This window comes from Sceloporus occidentalis, unplaced genomic scaffold, assembly GCF_023333645.1.
Source record: "Sceloporus occidentalis isolate IW3139 unplaced genomic scaffold, rSceOcc1.0.p SCAF_91, whole genome shotgun sequence".
Taxonomy (NCBI): Eukaryota; Metazoa; Chordata; class Lepidosauria; order Squamata; family Phrynosomatidae; genus Sceloporus; species Sceloporus occidentalis.
In genome coordinates this window covers 3,305,082-3,325,837 of record NW_028317071.1, presented here as the reverse complement: position 1 = coordinate 3,325,837, position 20,756 = coordinate 3,305,082, and the positions used below count along the sequence as shown (strand labels likewise).

Here is a 20,756-nt window from a genome sequence, read left to right as displayed (position 1 = left end):
AGCTTTCTACAGGCCTAGCCATTGGGCTCAATGGGGGCCACTTATCTATTTGCGTTGGGTAGTTGCAAATCTTGCAAATCTTGTCACTAGGGGCGTGTGACCATTGCTCCCCAAATTTAAGTCTGCCCTTTGGCAGCAATGGGATGCTGTAACATTTATTCACCCGCCTTCCTTTAAAATACTGGAGCTCACGCTCTGCCTGTGCAAATGATACTGTAATTTAAGCTATAATGTTAAGTTTGATAATTGTTTTGCCCATTACATTCAGTGATAAATATGCAAATTATGATTTATGAATAACATAAGTACCAAAAACATGACTAAGGATTGTGTTTGGGGGTGGTATGGGAGGAAGTCAATGGAGGTTGGCACCATGTGATGCCAAACCTAGTGATGCCACTGAAGAGGATACTGAACTGGGGTGCCCTGCTTGGTCTAGAGCTCAGAAAAGTGTTCACCACTATCATCATCATCATCATCATCATCATCATCATCATCATCATCATCATCATCATCTATTATACCCTTTCCACCAAAGGGCAGAACATCAAACAAACCCTAGTGATGCCACTGCATGAGTGAGATGGCACATAGGGTTGCCCAGCAAATGGGCACATTTTCAGGCTCTCCGGTGCCATCCTCTCCATGCCCTACTTTCTTTTTGGACTCCCAGTAGATCCCAGTCCAGGGAGCAGACCAAGCCACAATGATCGCTTTGACCACCAGTCCAACTCGGACTCCGGTCCCATGCACAATGTGCTGTTTTTCTTTGCCTGGCACTCCCTTGTTGTTTTGCCTTGAGCCCAAGAGCCTGACATTTTTGGTTATTTACCTGGGTGGGGATGGCCCCAGGCCTTCTGCAGAAGGACATCCTTGGGCTGAGCCAGTTTGCTAGGAACTGGGCAGGGTTCAACTGCTTCTCATATTTGGGGCTGGCAAGGAATTCAACCTCCGGTAAGCCCAATTTCATAACCTCTTGCAAGCTGCCCATAACAACACAGGAGTCGTCTGGCATGTGTCACATGCTGGACTGGATGACCTTTAGGGTTCCTCCCAACCCTATACCTGATGATATCGAAGCACCTTGGATAGCTCCTGGACAGCAGTGGTTCCCAAACTCTGGTCCTCCAAGTATTTTGGACTTCAACTCCCAAAGACCTAGCCAGGGATTCTGGGAGGTGAAGTCTAAAATATCTGGATAACCAGAGTTTGGGGACCATAGCTTTACAGGGGAATACCCTGAAATACCCCCAGAGAGGAGAAGGCTGGAAGTGGAAGCAAAATAATAATCATTTTAAGGCCAGAGTGGGGATCTTGCATTAAATATTTGCCCCGTTGGGCTGCAACCCCCATCAGTCTTTGCTCACTCACAGGACTGATGGGAGTTGCAGTCCAACAGACATCTGGAAGGCAGCATAATTCCCAGCTCTTCTTTTAATGCTCTCTATAATTATACGGGGAAAAGGTAATCCCATTAAATCCAGTGGGGCTGAAACTGGATTATTTTTGCAGTGCAGATGCAGCCATACGCACTCAGAGACCAAGGCTGCCACCTGCGGGTGAAGCAAAGAATTGCTCTCTTTGTTGGAAGCTGAAAAATCTATAAAATCTGAATGTTGTCACTAAATACATTGATTTAATACATCCATTGCCATAAAATTAAGAAAACTCTGGTGATGAAGGGGAGGAAATGCTCTCCCTGGATACATAGGCGAGCAAAGGGGTTTGCAAGGACACTGCACCCATAAGAGGAAAATCTGAATGGGGCTGCAAAAGTTCCTTCTCTTTGCTTCATCACATCCCCATTGAAAGCAAAGGGTCCAAATGAAATGGACATGAATTGAACATGCTCCTGTGCATGGAGGATCTGGTGTCGAACAGGGAGGCTATTCATCCGGAGTAATGTAGACTGACTCTTCACCTTGGCCGCCTTTTCCAACGTAATTGTAATACATGCCTTGAGTGTTGGCATAGACGGGTTGCTCTCCATGGAAGTCTGAGAGTCGACGTGGTCTGTGGATCAGAAAGATGTGCAAAAACATATCCGAATTATTATTTGAATGGGTTGCTCACCTTCTTGCCATGCAACCTTAATTGCAGGCTTTCAACCTGTCATCTGCTCCAGCAGCATTAATGTGTTCCTCCTCTTCATCATCATCGTTATCATCATCATCATTGCAATACACTCTGTTTGAATGATTGCAGTGCCCATAGAGCATTGATGGATCTAAATGCTAATGTGTCCTAAAGGAGTCCCTATATTGGGAGGAAGTGAGGGGAGAGATAAGCAAATAAAATAATAGAATCATAAAGCTGGAAGAGATCTCAAGGGTCATTCAGTCCAATCTCCTGCCATGCAGGAACTCAGATGGCCATCCAGCCTCGGTTTAAAAACCTGCAAAGAAGGAAACTTCATCGCTCTCCTTCAGCATCTTCCATGGTCGAATAGCTCTTACTGTCAGGACGTTCCTTTCAATGTTTAGGTGGCATCTCTTTCCCTGTAGTTTGCATGCATTGTTCTGTGTTCAAGTCACTGGAGCAGCAGAAAACAAGCTTGCTCTAGCCTTAGTATGACACCCCTATCATATCACCTGTTAACCGTCTCTTCTCCAGGCTAAACATCCCCAGCTCCCTCAGGCATTCCTCATAGGGATTCATGGTTTCCAGACCCTTCACCATTTTAGTCGCCCTCCTTTGCACATGGCTTCAATTTCTCGAATCCTTTTTAAACTGTGGTGTCCAGAACTGGACACAACATTCCAGGTGAGGCCTGACCAAAGCAGAATAGAGTAGCACTATTACTTCCCTTGAGCTAGACACTATATAGTGCACCCGTGTTATACACAGCTTTGAGCATATGCTGAAAGCCATGTGGAAGCACATGGGGCACAAGGGGCGGTGCATCCCATTTGGATGAATGAGGTGCATGCCTGTGGCATGCATGCACCGCTGCGCCATTGCACCACCGCGCCGCCACATGCACGAGTATTCACTTGAATCGAGCTTGAGCATGTGCGGTATTTGGCTTACGCGGGGGGGGCGGAACGGATCCCCCGCGTAAGCCAAAGGCGGACTGTATTTCTGTTGATGCAGCCTAGAATCACATTGGTCTTTTTAGCTACTGGATCACACTGTTGACTCATGACTGTGGACTGCACTGGGTGCAAGAGGGGTGGTGGTACACCTGGTGGGACTGGTACAACTCCTGGGCAAGTGAGAAGGGGCATTGTCTCCCATTGTCTCCCTTTCTCACCCACCCAGCAGCCACAACAGGCATAGCACTATCAAGCAGCAGTCTGGCTGGGCAGTGGTTGGGCATGCACTCTCTGAATTAATGTAACTTTCTTTCTCCTTCTCCTTCTTTGAAGGTTTTTAAGCAGAGGCTGGATGGCCATCTGTCAGGGTGCTTGGAAAGTGTATTTCTGCATGGCCAAAGGGGATGGACTGAATGGCTCCTTAGGGTCTCTTCCAACTCTAGGATTCTAAGTATTCCAGCATGGCAGAAGGAATTTGGACTGGATGGCCCTTGGGAGTCCCTCCCAGCTCTAGGATTCTATGTATTCCTGCATAGCACAAGGGGATTGGACTGGATGGCCCCTGGTGGTCCCTCCCAACTCTAGGTTTCTATGTATTCCTGCATGGCAGAAGAAGGTTGGACTGGATGGCCCTGGTGGTCCCTTCCAACTCTAGGTTTCAATTATTCTATTGCCATCTCCTGGAAGGCTGAAACCAGAAAACGTCAGTGGGGTCAAAAGTTATTAATGAGGAAGATTAGACAGGCTAGGGTAGGATTCGGCAGTTTGCTTTTGCCTGAGCCAACTGGGAAGGGCAAGATTCTGCCCCAGCTCTCCTCCTTTTCCTGAGTTAATGGACTGCAAACAGATGTTGCCCTTTGCAGCAATGGAAGTAAGCTGAGGACCAAGGAGGAAAGTGAGACAATTCTGAGCCAAAGTGCATTTGAATAAGTGGTATCAAACTGCATTAATTTTTGCAGTGCAGATTCAACCCTTTGTACCCTTCCATCCCCACGTGAAGAGCTTTATTTATTCTGGCAAGCCTTTGAGAGCTGATATTTTCTGGAAAAACAGGCCTTGTAGAGTATGCTCACCTTTTATGTGTTGCATTGCTTGTTTTCATTTGTTTCAAATTTAGTGAAGGGTTATTTCCTTTTTTTTAATACTGTGAATCTTTCAGCTGCTCTAAGGCTGCATTTGCATTGCAGGATTAATGCACTTTGCCATGGCACCATGCAATGGAATTCTGGGACCTGTAGTTTTGCAAGCTATTTTGCAAGCGATCAGAGCGCTCTGAGGCCACAGAAAACCACAGATCCCAGTTTTCAATGGTATGGAGCCATGTCAGTTAAAGTGGTGTCAAACTGCATCAGTCTTAAGCATTTTGAGCCCCAAACTTGGGGAAACCCAAGATAACAATGCTGGCTTTTGCACACTCAGTTTGCCTCCCTGATGCCTGCCGGGAAGTTGGCACCCTTGTGCCAAAAACCTGCTGCTGGGAAGAAGCTGCAGTGTTGCAGGAAGGGAATTTCCCCAGTTTCTTTTCTTGCTTTTTAGCTCATTTCTGAGAGAGAGAAAGAGGGAGGGAGGAAGACGGATTGCCAAAAGGGAAATTAGCTAAGATGCTGAGGCCACAAAAAGGTGTCATGTGCGTGAGTGGCTGCTCAGTCTCTCTCTGTCCCTCTGTCTCTGATGCTGCATCTACAGTATAGAAATAATGCAGTTTGGCACCATGTTCAGTGCTGTGGTTCCATCCTATGGCATCCTGGGATTTGTAGTTTTGCACGTTCTTCAGCCTTCTCTGCCAAAGAGGGCTGGTGCAGTCAAGATGGAAATAACTGAGAACAAATAACTAAGGATGGGCTGCAGTAGTTTGCTTTTGCCTCAGCCAACTGGGAAGGCAAGACTGCACCCCTTCCTCTCCTCTCTGCTACTTTTGCGGTTTGAACTCAGTTTTGCAGCGATGGATGTCAGCGGAGGACCAGAGTGGGAGGAGGAGCAGAGAGAAACCAGGACGTTTGTTTACGAAAATAAATAAGATCTATAAAACAGGAAGTACTGTATGTTGGAAATGTGGAGAAAAAGAAGGTACTTTTTTCCACTTATGGTGGAAGTGCTCACTGGTGAATAATTTCTGGAAGGATATCCATAAAAAAATCGCAGAGATAATAGATACAGATATTCCATTGGATCCATTATTGTTTCTGTTAAATATGACAAATAGATTAAACAAATGTGTTATAAATAAATATTCAAGATTAATTCTGTATATGTCTACAGCAGCCAGGTTGCTCTTGGCAAAATATTGGAAAAATCCACAATGTCCCAGTATAAAAGAATGGTTAGCTAAGCTAAAAGAAGTGAGAAATTTGGATTTGTTAACTGCAATATAGCAAGATAAGGATATTGATACTGTTAAAGAAGAATGGTATTGTGTGGACCGTTACCTGAATTTATGTTATTAATCTCTGTAATGGATATTTGCCGTATATTGGCTTGGGCTAGGTTTTGAAGCAGAGTAATATAGATACTTTTATGAGAACTGTAGGAGCCTAATGTATAAGTTAAGATATCAGGATTACAAAGGATGTCTTGGAAGTTATTTTTGAGATTGGTGTATAATAGATTGTACATAAGCATGTTACTTTGTGTTATGTCTATGTCATGTTGTATATATGTATATGGATATCTTTGTTTTTATTTATATATACAATAAAATGATTTTTTTAAAAAGAAAAGAAACCGGGACGTTTGAAGAGCAGCAGGAAAAAATGGGATGGCAGGGGATTCATTGGGATCATCCCTGCTAAATCAGGGCAGGAGAAAGGCTTGCGATGGAAGTCAGCTGAGGACGAAGGGGGAAGTTGGAGGAGGAGAGAAAAACTGGGACATTTCAAAAGCAGCTGGAAAAGTGGAAAGGCAGAGGATCAATTGAGACTCTTTCTACCAAATTGAGAGAGTTGGAGAGTTTGCATTGGAAATAAGTGGAGGGCAAAAGAGGAAAGTGGGAGGAGGAGACAGAAACCAAGACATTTTAAAAGCACATGAAGAAATGGCAAGACAAAGGATTAATCTGGGTCATTTCCGCCAAATCGAAACAGCTGGAGGGTTTGCAATGGAAGAAAACAGGGGCTGAATGGGGGAATGTAATTGTAGGAGTAACCGGGACATTTGAAAAGCAGCTGGAGAAGTGGGAAGGCACAGGATTAATCCAATCCACCGGATTATCCAAATCATGACATTTGGAGAGTATGAAGCAAGGAATTGGGCAGGAGATAACTTTGGAGTCCCACCTGCAACCGGTTCCTTCTTCACCTGCACCCTCATGACATCCACTAGGAATCATTTTAATTTGTTCTAAGTTTCCATTTCAGCTTTTAGCCCCAGTTGGCCCTGCAAGGGGTAAGGCAGGTTGCAGAACTTGGTTTAGGAACTTCCCCACATCCTCTTTCGGAGGTGAGATTTGCTGATGCCGCCTTCTTCTTCCTCTTCTCCTTCTGCCCCAAAGTGACTCCCCAGGATCCTTGGACCATGATTCATCACCCCAAATTTGATACAATAGCTCACAACTTTAAATTATATATATACACACACACACACACACACACACACACGAGTCTCAATTATCCAACCTTCGATTATCCAACATTCCGGATTATCCAACGTTGCTGCTCAGTGATTTCTTTACATTTTCAGAGGACTGAACTGTTTATATAGTACATATTGTACATCACAATGTTGATCAGTGATTTATTTACATTTTTAGAGGACTGTTTATACATTACAATGTTATTCCTATAACGTTACTGCAACGTGACTTTTACTGTTACTGCAATAAAACTTCAATACATTTGCAATTCATAGTGATTTCAAGGCTTTTCTTGGACCCTCCGGATTATCCAACATTTTCGGCTATCCAACTATCAGCCCACCCGTTTATGTCGGATAATCGAGACTCTACTGTATATATAACCATTGATTTTTAGTATGAACCAAGATAGCTCCTTGCTCTAATTAACTTCTGGTTTGAGTGTTTTAGTTTGATTGACTCTGGAGACCCAAGTGCGAATCCTAGCTTGGCCCTATAAACCCAATGGGTGGCCTTGGGCAAGTCACGCTCTCTCAAGGGAAGGCAATGGCAAACTTCCTCTGAACAAATCTTGCCAAGAAAACCCCATGATGGGTTTCCCCAGCCTTGGGGTTGCCATAAGTCAAAAACAACTTGAAAGCTCACAACAACGACATTTTTAAGAATTATAAACTGATTTTAATTCCATGGTGCAGTGAATTCATGAACACACTAATTGCATAAACTTCCTCCCAGATTTTGACCTTAAATTGGTACTCTTTACTGGTTTGAAAGTGAGTGTGTTAATACCAGCCTTTCCCAGCTCTGATTTCATACCCTCCAAATGGTACCAGATTGTTCGATTAATCCTCTGCCGTCCCACTTTTTCAGCTGCTTTTAAAATGTCCCGGTTTCTCTCTCCCCATGACATTCTTGCAAAGAAGCTAGTGAAATGTGGGCTGGACAAGGCAACTGTGACATGGATTTGTAATTGGTTGACCAGCCAAACCCAAAAGATGGTCAGCCATGACTCCTTTTCGTCATCCTGGAGAGAAGTGACCAGTGGGGTGTCCAGTGGGGCTCTGTCCTGGGCCCAGGGCAATTCAACATCTTTATCAATGACTTAGAGGACAGAATTGGGGGCATACTTATCTAATGTGCAGATGACACCAAATTAGGAGGAATAGCTAAAATGCACAGATATAGGATGGGGGACACCTGGCTGAATGAAACTACGTGTGAAAGGGATCTAGGAGTCCAAGTAGACCACAAATTGAACACGAGTCAACAGTGCGATGCGGCAGCTAACAAGGCCAATGCGATTTTAGGCTGCATCAATAGAAGTATAGTGTCCAGATCAAGGGAACTAATAGTGCCACTCTATCCTGGCCAGGCCTGACCTGTAATATTGTGTCCAGTTCTGGGAACCACAAATCAAAAAGGATATTGAGAAACTGGAGCCATGTGTCCAAAGGAGGGCAACCAAAATGGTGAAGGGTCTGGAAACCATGTCCTATGAGGAACGACTTAGGGAGCTGGGGATGTTTAGCCTGGAGAAGAGAAGGTTAAGAGGGGATATGATAGCCCTGTTTAAATACTTGAAGGGATGCCATATTGAGGAGGGAGCAAGCTTGTTTTCTGCTGCTCCAGAGAACAGGACCCAAAGGAGCAATGGATGCAAGCTCCAGGAAAAGAGACTCCAGCTCAACATTAGCAGGAACTCCCTGAGAGTAAGGGCTGTTTGACAGAGGAACACACTCCTTCCTCGGAGATTATGGTGGAGTCTCCCTCCTTGGAGGTCTTTAAACAGAGGCTGGATGGCCATCTGTCAATGGGGATGCTTTGATTGAGAGTTCCTGCATGGCAGAATGGGGTTGGACTGGATGGCCCTTATGGTCTCTTCCAAGTCTATGATTCTATTATTCTCTTCCTCCCCCCTTTTCCCTTTGTGCCTTCAGTTCAATTCAACTGTTGCAAAAAGAACTCAAAAGTGGAAAAGTAGTGTGCACTTCCTTTACTTTGACTGTGTCTTGCTGCATGGCAGAAGAGGGTTGGATGGGATGGCCCATGGGGATGCCTCCCAGCTCTAGGATTCTCTGTCTTCCTATGTAGGATTTTCTGTATTCCTGCATGGCAGAAGGGGTTGGACTGGATGGGTCCCTTCCAACTCAAGGATTCTCTACATTCCAACATGACAGGAGTGGGTGGGCCCTTGAAGGTCCATTGTTACTGTAGGATTCTGTGTCTTCCTATTCAAAAAAGGAAAGGAGCCCTGACGGTGCTGTGGTTAAATACCGGTCCTGCTGCCACAATATCGTAAGTCCAATCCTGGAGGGCTCCCAGGTCCAGTCAGCCTTGCATCCTTTCATCGGTGCTAAAATGAGTTCCCAGCTTGTTGGAGGCAATTGGCTTACAGATTGTAAACTGCTTAGGGAGGGCTAGTTCACCGATAAGCAGTATAGAAATGTACTTGCTATTGCTATTGCTGAGTAGGAAATGTATTCCTGCATGGAGGGGGTTGGACTGGATGGACCTTGAGTATCCCTTCCATCAAAAATCCTATGATTCTATGATTATGGAATCATCCTAATAGCTCCTGATAGAGAAATCATAAAATGCTGATATCACAGTTAAATGAAGTTTATGATCAATGCAGGATGCCTGCTAGAGGATCCCAAGCCTCTTTCTGTGCCTGCCTGGCATGTCCACTGGCAAGCCTTGCACAGTGGCCTCTTTGCTCACCTGTTCTTGGAGTTTCTCCTGCTTTGGCGCTTGCCACCCTCCGGGCCTTGGCCCATAAAGATGTTCTCGTAGTAGCCCTGGTGTCCCTGGGGCCTATCCTGGCCCACGTACCTGGGTTGCCCCTCGGCAGTGTCAGGTGTCCACTTGTCATGGGCCAGGGGTTCCCCTTTTTTGCTCCGTACCAAGAAGTAGGTGAGGGCTGCGATGAGGAAGAGGCCCATGATGGGGACGACCACGGCCACATAGATGGCTTTGGCGGGCAAGCCCTGGCAGTTCATGGCATAGAACTGGGTCACATTGAGGAGTTCCTCGGAAAAGGAGCATTGGCACCCCAGCTCCGGTGGACAGTGGAGGCAGTCCCGGAAGATCCTGGTGGCTGTCACGCAGTCGCAGGGGTTAGTGTCATTGCCTTTCTGGGATGGCGGACACTCAGCCCAGGCAGGGCAAGCAAGGTGCCCAAGGAGCAAGGCGATGGAGGGCAACAGAGTCCACATCCTGGGGAGACATAGGAGAAAGCAAGAATGAGCCATGTGTGGCCACAAGGACCTCCATGCCAGCCACCTCCATGCCAGCCACAAGGACCTCTGCTCCAACCCTAGGGACCTCCATGCCAGTCCAGAGGAATCTGATGCCAATGCCGAGGACTTCCATGCCATCCCTAGGGACTTCCCTGCTAATCCTAGGGATCCCCTTGCCAGCCACAGGACCTCCATGCCAGCCCTGAATCTCCCTATGCCAACCCTGAGTACCTCCATGGCATCCCCGAAAACCTCTATGCCAGCCCGCAAGGACCCAGATTCCAACCCTGAGGACCTCCATCCCAACCTCGATGACCTCCATTCCAACCCTGAAGACCTCCATGCCAGCCCCAAGAATCCAGATGCCAGTCTTGAGGGCCTCCATGCCAACCCTAGGGATCTCCATGCCAACCCCGAGAACCTTCATCCCAACCTTGAAGACCTCCATTCCAGCCCTGAAGCTCCCAATGCCAGGCCTGAGGGCCTCCATGCCAACCCTGGGGACCTCCATGCCAATTGCAGGGACCTCCATGCCAACCCAATGGACCTCTGTGCCAGAGCTGATGACCTCCATGCTAACTTCAGGAACTTCCATGTCAACCCTAAGACTATATTTGGTCCCAGAGCTGCCATCCCTGGTCCAGACAAAAAGGCCAGTTGCTTCAAGGAGCCAGAAGTCACCTTTTCCTTTGCCTGGAGCAAAGGGGCCCTTTTTTAGTTCAAAATGTTTATTTTTCCCAAACTGACCTCTCACTGCATGCAGTTTTTCTTTTGTTAATGGTGTCTGTGTATATTATTTGGGACGGTCTGAGTACCCACAATGGACAGAAAACTGGCACCCAGGCTTGCCCAACTGTGGCCTAGAGTTATGCTCCATTTGTGCCAGTCTGTTAACTGGAACGGTGGATAATAATATAATAAAGATTTATTTATAGCCCGCCCAATCACGAAGGATGCCATGGTGGGAGCCGTGATGGTACAGTGTGTCGGACTACGATTCCGGATTCCCATCTCAGCCATGAAACCCTCTGGGTGACTTTGGGCAAGTCACACTCTCTCAGCCTCATGGGAAGGCCATGGCAAACCTCCTCTGAACCAATCTTGCTGAGAAACCACCCTTAGGGTCACCATACGTTGGAAACTGGTGCACCTTGGATTTTGGTGCGTAACAAGAGTGCAATGCCTTGGCACCCCTTTGCTTCCAGCCCCTGCCCCCAGCCCTACCTTGGACCCCTGGGACTCTCTGCCACTGTCTCAGCCGTTCTCTGGCCTGTCCAGGGAGGCGTCTGGCATCCTTTCTGCTGAGGCTGAAAAGGGGAAGAGGCAGTTCCCTCTTCTGGCCCCAAAGGCTGCAGGGGGAAGTGATGGTGGCGGCGGCTCAGTTGCTCAACCCCCCAGAGCCATCTGGAGGCTGTTCTGGCTTTCGAACCCAGAGCCTTGGGCTGGCTAGAGGCAGACTGGACCCCTGGCTCTGAACCTGGCAGGAAAAGGCAAAGTGATGGAGCCAGGTGCCAATGAGGTGGACCCAGGTGGAACCTGGAGACAAAAGGGGGAGGGGCCAGGTGAGAAAGGGGAGGGGTCAGGTGGAACCTGGATACAAAGGGGAGGGGCCAAGTGAGAAAGGGGAGGGGGCATATGGAATCTGGAGACAAAGAGGGAGGGGCCAGATGAGAAAGGGGAGGGGCCTGGTGGAACCTGGAGACAAAAGGGGGAGAGGCCAAGTGAGAAAGAGGAGGGGTCAGGTAGAAACTGGAGACAAAGGGGGAGGTACCAGGTGAGAAAGGGGAGGGGCCAGGTGGAACCCAAATACAAAAGGGGAGGAGCCAATTGGGAAAGGGGTGGGACCAGGTGGGACCTGGAGATGAAGGAGAGGGGCCAGGTGAGAAAGGGGAGGGGTCAAGTGGGACCTGGAGACAAAAGGAGGTGGAGCCAGATGCAATGGGGCAGGGCCAGGAGGGCGCTGGAGACAAAGGGGGTGGAGCTAAGTGGAACCTGGAGATAAAAGGGGTGGGGCCCAGGAAAAAGGAGTCGGAACCTGGAGCCAGAAGGGGAGGAGCCAGGTGCAAAATGGGTGGGGCCATGGAACAAAGGGGTGGAGACAAGTGGGATCCAGGAGGAAAGGGGGAGGGGTCAGGGTGGCATTCATGCCCTGCTTTTGGGCCTGGACTTGTGGGTCTGGTCCAGAAAATTGACCTTAGATTCTCAAGGAGCCATAGCTAGGGAATGGGCAGCTTGCTTCCCTGCTGGTGTTGTCTGACTGCAGCTCCCATCTTCCCTCTCTCCCTGGCCATGCTGCCTGGGACCAATGGGAGTTGCAGTCCAGCCACACCATACAGGCCGCACTCTTTGTCCCTCTTAGGCTTTGATCCATTGAGGGTGGAGAGGTCAAAGAGGAGCAAAAGGGAGCTTCTAGATCCAGGAAGAGTCTAGCTAGGGCTGCATCCACACTGGAGAAATAACCCAATTTGGCACCACTTTAACTCTTTTCTGGCTCAAGGCTATGGAATTCTGGGAGTTGGAGTTTGTTGTGGGGCCCGGAGCGGAGTGTTTAGTAGTAGTCGCCGTCATCCATTAATGCTTCGGCCAAAGGCCATTTGCACACATAAGTGTTGAAATACACTACAACACACACACACACCCACACACCCACATACACACACACAAACACACATACCTACATGTATCTACATTCCAAAAACCAAACTCTGATTTTGCAATTCTATATAAAAGATACCATTTTGCTAGGCCATTTTGATTCAATGGGACTTGCACATCCATGGATTTTGGGCTCCAAGGTGGCAGCTCACAATACAATTCTTTCAATAAAACTGTAAAAAAAAAAATGCAATAAACTAGTGAAAAGTGGTATTGAATGAAATAAATGCACAAAAGTGAAAACATTGTTAAAGCTGGTTGTGTGCCTCCAAGCCATTTGTGATTTGTGGCCTTGAGGCAGGTCACACTCTCTCAGCCTCGAAGGAAGGCCAGAGCCAACTTCCTCTGAATAAACCTTGCCAAGAAAGCCCCAGGTTTGCCTTAGGTTCACCATAAGTCAGGTAACCCTCCATGGGGTTTGCACCTGTTTGCAATTTGGTGGAATATGGGAACATGCATTGGCCTTTTCAGTGATGCAGCAGCTAAAAAGGCCAATGCGATTTTAGGCTGCATCAATAGAAGTATAGTGTCTAGATCAAAGGAAGTAATAGTGCCACTCTATTCTGCTTTGGTCAGACCCCACCTGGAATACTGTGTCCAGTTCTGGATCCATGTGTCCAAAGGAGGTTGACTAAAATGGTGAAGGGCCTGAAAAGCATGAGGAGAGACTCAGGGAGCTGGAGATGTTTAGCCTGGAGAAGAGAAGGTTAAGAGGTGATAGGATAGCCCTGTTTAAATATTTGAAGGGAGGCCATACTGAGGATGGAGCAAGCTTGTTTCCTGATGCTCCAGAGCACAGGACCAGGAACAATGGATGCAAGCTCCAGGAAAAGGGATTCCAGCTTAACATTCAGAGGAACTTCCTGAGAGTAAGGGCTGTTTGTCAGAGGAACACGCTCCTTCCTGGGAGTGTAATGGAGTCTCCTTCCTTGGAAGCTGTCTTTAAACAGAGGCTGGATGGCCATCTGTCAATGGGGATGCTTTGATGGAGATTTCCTGCAAGGCAGAAGGGGTTGTACTGGATGGCCCTTGCAGTCTCTTCCAACTTTGATTCTATGAACAGACTTGGTCTGGGGAGGGTGGGGGACTGGGATCTGGCCTAATAAAGTCGCTCTGCCCTTTTGGTCCCTTTGCAAAGGATCTGCTTGCCCCATCTTGAGAGCTTGCAAGGGATCAGATGGTGTTTGGATGGTGTTTGGTGTTGGTTATCACCTTTAAAGCCCTTCATGCCTTGGGTCCAACCTATTTGCTGGATCACCTCCTTCCATATAACCCATCCTACGCACTTAGGTCCTCTGCAAAACATCTGCTGCAGCCAATAAAAACCAGGCTGGTGGCGGCTACCCAGAGGGCCTTTTCTTCAGCCGCTGCCACACTATTGAATGGCCTGTCGGAAGAGATCCGAAACATTACAAACCTTGGCAGCTTTAAAAAGGCTGTCAAGACAGATCTCTTCTGACAGGCCTTCCCTGAGTAATCCACTCGGTCTCCCACAGACACAAATCATTCTCTAGAACGCCCCCCAAAAATGCTTGTTTTAACGGTATTGTATTATTGTGTGTTTTGGGAGGGAGGGGTTAATGGGAGGTAATTTTATAGAATGTATTTTGTAATGTAGGATGTATTTTATATTATGTTTTATTGATGCTGTAAGCCGCCTTGATTCTGTTGGAGAGGCGGGATAAAAATAAATATTAGTATATTTTCATTATTATCCATCCAGGATGATCCTGGCATAGCAATCCTGCCCAGTACCATTCATTTTTAATATACATTCAGGTGGGTGGCACCTTGCCCCTGAGCTGGGCAGCTTGGCAGGCAGGGAAGGTGAGTCTCCATTTGAAGGATGATGGGCTTTACAATGGAAGGGGATATGTGCCTTGCAACTCTTCCAGTGCAAAGCAGTAGATGTAGTCCCCATCCTGAGGATGGGTTTTGCAACCCCAAAGTCAAAGCAATAGAGGGAAACCCTCCTTGAAAAGCATTATCCATGGTACGGTTTTCTTACTACCATTTGGATAAGGTTGCCATCTGCTGCTCCATTCAAAGGCAGCTCCAGGTTTTCCATAGCTGTGGGCCGCCATTTATTTTAGCAAATTCCAGATTGGTTCGAACGAAAAGAGATTCCATATATATATATATATATATATATATATATATGGAATAGTTTTCATGCGCTTATAATGGTGCAGATGGGGACTGGCAATTACAGGCGAAAGAGAAACCAGGTTGTTGGCATCTGCCTCCATTTTGGGGATTAGGAATTCTGCCTCTTCCAAAACCTCCAAGCTCTTCTTCTTTTACCTTTTTTCCGCCTCCCATTTTTCTTAGGTGTAAATAAGAGTCACTGATGTTGCCTCCTCCATTGGCAGAGTTGCATTAATAAATTACACACACACACACACACACACACACATGAACTAAAACTGTGTGGGTTTTTTCAAAGCATGTGTGCAGGGAAACAGTCTCTTCCCACAGCCATGAAAGAGCCAGAGTGAGTTTTGTTGGACTGCGACTCCCAGAATTCTGCAACTAAAACATCCAGGCGTTGCAAAAACTCCAGAATTGAACACCGTACTGCAGACGAACCAATGGATTCAAATGAGAGGTTCCAAGTAAACATCAGGAAGAACATCTGGACTGCAAGAACTGTTCAACCTCTTCTGGAAGGGTTCAAAACAGACATCGGGCAGGCAAGGAGTTGAACTAGATGCTCTTCGGGGGTCTTTTCCCAACCTGAGCAGCCTGTGACTTCAATAGGCCACATCTCTGGTTAGTACTGAAACTGGAGAGAGTGTTTTGTTTTAATGCGCTATATAGATATAGATATATAGATAGGGCCAGTCCAGGATCTAGACTAGGCACAAACAGACAAGTCAAAAGGGATTTTACTCAGAACTAAATTTTGTTTTATTTTTTCCCAAATGCAACAAAACGCTCAGAGTTTTCCAAATGGCCATTTTCACGTGGAAAAAAAGAAGGGCGTCAGAAAGAGGCGCCGGTCTCAAAAATGCGCAAAAAATGGGGAGGGAAGGCAGAAGAACGGGCAAGACATTGTCCAAACCACAGCAGGGGAGGTCTAGTTTTGCAGGCCAAGTCAAAGGCTCTTCGGATCCAGGTGGCCATTGCTTTCCATGGGGCAGACAAAGCTGTTGAGGTGAGGGACTGGTTTTTTGGGACTCGCTGGCCACACAGGGTTGGAAGGGGGGTGGAAATGCTTTGCACAGCCCCACGGCTGCTGGGTCTTGTATTCGAGTTGCATGTGGTTTTGTGGAGGCAGCCCCACGCAGGCCCTGTTGGAGAGAATCAGGAAGATAAATTAACCACCAAAGCCAGCCCTGCAAGGAAGGACTACTTGCAGTCCTAGCAAGGCAGGAAAACTGACTTGGAGACTTCTCTTTGGCTGCATCCACACTGCAGAAATAATCCAGTTTGACACAACTTTAACTGACATGGCTCTATGCTGTGGAATCCTGGGATATTTGGCTTTCATTGTCAGAGGGCTTTGGTGCCCCAACAAACTACACATCCAAGCCGAAACTGATTCAAGGCAGCTTACGAAAACATTAATTTGCATTTTAAAAAATCATCAACATTATTGAAAACATGATTAAAAACAGCTAAAAATGCTTAAGACATATCTTTTCCGTCTCCATCTCATTTTTACCTGTTTAATTTTCTGAGTTCGTGAAGTATATGAACCCCTTTTTACTCACAGAGTAGTAGTAACTGTTGCTCACACAGTGGAGGGAAAACATGGATAATTCTGGAACAGTTCGCACTCATCATCCAACGCATTTCTTCCTCTCTCAGAAATAAATCCCACTTACTCCCAGTATAAAATTGTTGCCTCTATTTCTAATAAGATGATTTTTCCAAGTGACCCAACAGAGCAGTTCTTAAATCTTTCTGGTATACATTCCTCTGACCATTTCGGCCGATCTATGATTCTATGTTGGAGGGAGCAAAGGATTTCTAGTGCAGGATGTGGGTCCTAGTACAGTGGTACCCCGGGATACGAATTGATCGCGTTACGAAATTTCCGGGGTACGAAAAAGTTAGATTGGAAAAAACTGTTCCGGGTAACGAAAGATTTTTCGGGTTACGAAATTCATTTCGGCGCGAAATTCAAATCCGAAGCGCGGCTAGCGGCTTTCCAGCGCTAACGGAAAGCCTTTTTGGGTTGCGAAATGTATCGGGTTACGAACGGCGCCGCGGAACGAATTAACTTCGTAACCCGAGGTAGCACTGTAAATTGAAGTTTATACACATTTACAACTCATGGATCTATAATTCCAGTTCTCCATTTGAAAAACTTTTCAAAAACATGACTGATCTGTTAAAAGTGGAGATGCGGAAAAGAGAGGAAACATAGGCAAGATTGTGCCTTCCTGCCTGGCAGAATGGGGTTGGATTGGATGGCCCTTGAGGGTCCCTTTATGATTCTATGAGAAGACTCAGGTCTGACTCACTGACTCAATTCATATACTAATGACTGCTTTTTCCTTCTCTTTCCAACAATCGAAAATATATTGGTTTCCATTGCAATACAAATTAAATTCAGTTACGTTACGAAAAATTTCACAGAACCCAGGAAAGGTCCCATTTTTGGTCTGCAGCAGTGATCTGGAGGCAAGTGGTTTGAATTCAGGGCCCAGATTTGCAACATTCCCCCTTTTGGAAGGAATACAAATCCCCAAAACCCCAGCACCAATCTGGCAGCAACTGGACTCAAGGCCCAGAGATTTACAATACTCCCCTTTTTTTGGGGGGGGGGGGGGACTACAAATCCCAGGATCCTCCAGCTGCCACAGCCGTGCTGGCTGCGGGATACTGGGAGCTGCAGTCCCCCCAAAGGAAGCATTGGAAAGCTCTAGGCTCCAAGTTCAAATTGGTTGCTGCTTCTGAATCATCACCTGAGCAAATTCTCAATGGCGGCCCGTTGGCGGAAGAGGGCATTGACCACAGGAGCCCCTTTGGGGACGAGGGGGGCTTTGCAGAGGAAGCTGAGGAGAGACAAAACGCTGTGGAGGGGCTGCGGATCCCCCTCGCCTTCAATGCCCACCCGGATCCGTTGGCAGAGTTCGGCCAGAACCACCAGATCCAGGATGATGGGAGCAGCCAGCAAGGAATCCTGTGGAGAAAAGCAGGCACAGTTTTCAGCAGTGAAATGGGGAGGGGGGTGTCATTCTGCTCTCAGAATTTGCACCCAGTCCCTAAGCTCAGCTTACTTGATCAAGCTTACTTGACCAAAGCAGAATGGAATGGCACTATTACTTCCCTTGATCTGGACACTATACTTCTATTAAGGCAGCTTAGAATCGCACTGGCCTTTTTAGCTGCCGCATCGCACTGTTGACTCATGTTCAACTTGTGGTCTACTTGGACTCTTAGATCCTTTTCACATGTATTGTGGCAAGCCAAGTGTCCCCCATCCTACATCTATGCATTTCATTTTTTCTACCTAAGTGCAGTATCTTACATTTCTTACTGTTGAACTTCATTTTGTTAGTTTTGGTCCAGCTTTCTAATCTATTCAAGTCATTTTGAATCTTGATCCTGTCCTCTGGGGTATTAGCCACTCCTCCTAAGTATGCTCCCAATTCTGTCATCCAAGTCATTGATAAAGATGTTGAATAGCCCTGGGCCCAGGACAGAGCCCCACTGGACACCCCACTGGTCACTTCTCTCCAGGATGAAAAGGAGCCATTGCTGACCATCCTTTGGGTTCGGCCGGTCAACCAATTCCAAATCCATGTAACAGTTGCCTTGTCTAGCCCACATTTTACAAGCTTGTTTGCAAGAATGTCATGAGGAATCCTGTCAAAAAGCCTTACTGAAATCAAGATATACTATTTCCACAGCATTCCCTTCATCTAACAAGCTGGTAATTTTATCAGAAAAAGAGGTTAGATTTGTCTGGCATGACTTCTTTCTCTGAAACCCATGTTGACCCTTTGTGATTATGGCATTGCTTTCTAGATGTTCACAGACTCTCTGTTTAATGATCTGCTCTAGAATCTTTCCTGGTATAGATGTCAGACTAACTGGACGGTAATCGTTGGGATCCTCTTTCCCTGATAGTACCTTTCCCCTCCTCCAGTCTGCTTAGAACTTCTCCTGTTTTCCAACCATCCTCAAAGATGATCCTTGGGGTCCCTTCCAGCTCTAAGATCCTATTGTATGGCATTACAAAGATTCAGTTCACCCAGCAGTACTGGGTGCAAAAGGACTCCATTCAAGTGAGTTAGCAGGGAATGGAAGTGAAATAATATGGATTTTCAGGATAGGGATGTTGGAGGATCTTTGCCACCAACAAATGCCCTCCACACCCACCTCGCACACGTTGTGGATGACAATGGTGTTGGTGCCACCCAGGGCGATCTCGGACGTGTACTCATCAAGTGCCCGCTTGCTGTCGCCAACGTATGGCACATACTTGATCACCACCTGTCCAGGGACAGTCCAAAATCAGATCAAAGAAAATCCCCCCCATTTCCTTCCCCTATCATCCACCCCAAGTCTCCCCACTTACGCAGTGGTCCGGCTGCTCCCCTGGCCCAAAGAGCACTGGGTTCGAATGCACCATGTCATCCACCACATTGCTCTTGGAGACCTCCTTGGAGCGAAACTGGGCCGGAGCTGAGAGATTGCGCCCGTCGTTGTTGCCCAGGTGGTTGTAGCTAACAATGGAGACCGGCTAAGAGGGAGGGAAGAAGGCAGCGTTTTGGATCAACAGTCAAAGACTGTGCCAAGTTTCTAGTCCCTAAAGCCTGTTTTTGGAAAAAGAGGCTTTGAAAGAGAAAGGGTTCCTCCAGATTTATTACAGACATCTCATTGGGCAAACTCACCTGTTCCCTCTAAAATACATAGATGTTCTTCTGAACTTTAAAGCGCTCCAAGGTGACAAATCGTCTCCCAAAAACAGATTCAGCACTTCAGTTTGGACTAAAACACAGAGTGTCCCCACATCCCACCCATTCAGGACCTAGTGGTTGCCAGCATGCAAAAGACATTCAGGTATAAAACCCATGTCCTGGCTACAGTAAAGCAATTTAGTGCTCTCTCTCACACACACAACTGGTCAATCAATCATTTATTATGGTCATAAACCAACACACACATACACATACACACAACCAACCAACCAATAATTTATTATGGTGATAGAGCAGCATGCGCACAGACGCAATCAATCAATCAATCAATCAATCAATCAATCAATAATTTATTATGGTAATTGACCAGCACACACACTGAATCAATCAATCAATTTATTATGATCATATACCAACACACAGACACACAAAACCAATCAAACAATCCATCCATTTATTATGGTCATAGACAGCATGCACGCAAACAAAATAAATCAACCAAAGAATTTATTATGGTCACAGACCAGCACAATCAACCAGTCAATCAATCAATTATTTATTATGGTCATAGACCAACCCCCCAATCAATCAATCGATTGATCAATCATTAACTATGGTCATAGGCCAGCCCACTCACACAGCCATGGCCACTGACCTTAATCCCGGAGCTGACGAGGAAGTCCACCAGGACAGATTTGAGCTTTGTCTGACCAGACTTGAAGTCGTCCCCAGCAATGAAGACTTGGCGTTGGGTGGCGAGTTCGATGGCTCCGGGCACAAAGGTATTCTGGGGGGACCCGTTGATATAGGGGCAGCCCTCCAGGATGCTGGCCACGGCAAAGAGGGTGGATGGGGACACTTCCCGACCAGACTGCAGGAGGAAGAGAGGAGAAAGAGAAGATGGCAGCCAGGTAGAAATCTCCTGGAGCGCCTCTTCTTTGCACCCTCCACCCCAAGACCCAGGTCTTAATGCATAATATAGTGGAACTGTTGCTTCTATCAATGCTTCTATTAATGCAGGCTAAAATCACTTTTGTCTTTTTTGCTGCAGCATCACACTGATGGCTCATGTGCAATTTAGGATCAACAATAATCCCAAGGCCCTTGTACTACTGAATGTAGGACTTCAGATGAGTCCTTAGCAGAGAACATAGTGGAACTGTTAATCCCCTTGCCTTGCAAACTATGCTTCCATTAATTTAGGCTAAAATTGCATTTGCCTTCTTTGCTGCAGTATGCTGCTGCTGGCTCATGCGTAACTCAGGATCAATGATATTTGTGACTTGGCGGAGATGCTACAAACTTCTTTCATTCCAAGTCCTTCCATCATCAAAAATGCCCCTAATGAAAAGCAAGAGAAAGTCCCATGGAAAGTGTGGGG

General features: G+C 46.7%; 2 protein-coding genes across 5 annotated transcripts in view; both read right to left on the bottom strand.

Annotated features, from left to right (window-relative positions):
- Nucleotides 1-1,616: 1,616 nt before the first annotated feature.
- Nucleotides 1,617-11,178, bottom strand: LOC149284561 (uncharacterized). Of its 2 annotated transcripts, none has more exons than XM_089496587.1 (3): nt 11,067-11,178; nt 9,436-9,819; nt 1,617-2,013 (listed from the first exon to the last, which is right to left on the bottom strand). In XM_089496587.1, the coding sequence occupies exons 2-3, from the start codon at nt 9,816-9,818 to the stop codon at nt 1,887-1,889; spliced, it is 510 nt and encodes a 169-aa protein (XP_089352713.1). In that variant the 5' UTR covers nt 9,819; nt 11,067-11,178; the 3' UTR covers nt 1,617-1,886. The 2 variants fall into 2 exon arrangements, with proteins under 2 accessions (XP_089352713.1, XP_089352712.1); XM_089496586.1 differs by having other exon boundaries at nt 9,325-9,819; nt 11,067-11,172.
- A 4,199-nt stretch (nt 11,179-15,377) lies between these two features.
- Nucleotides 15,378-20,756, bottom strand: part of LOC149284560 (inositol-3-phosphate synthase 1-A-like) — a 55,593-nt gene continuing 50,214 nt past the window's right edge. For all 3 annotated transcript variants that reach the window (XM_089496540.1, XM_089496542.1, XM_089496541.1), the window contains exons 7-11: nt 20,031-20,246; nt 19,033-19,197; nt 18,834-18,947; nt 17,414-17,631; nt 15,378-15,790 (exon numbers count right to left, since the gene is read on the bottom strand). In XM_089496540.1, the coding sequence (XP_089352666.1) occupies nt 15,595-15,790; nt 17,414-17,631; nt 18,834-18,947; nt 19,033-19,197; nt 20,031-20,246 (909 nt within the window). In that variant the 3' untranslated portion in view covers nt 15,378-15,594. The remainder of the gene's footprint in view (nt 15,791-17,413; nt 17,632-18,833; nt 18,948-19,032; nt 19,198-20,030; nt 20,247-20,756) is intronic.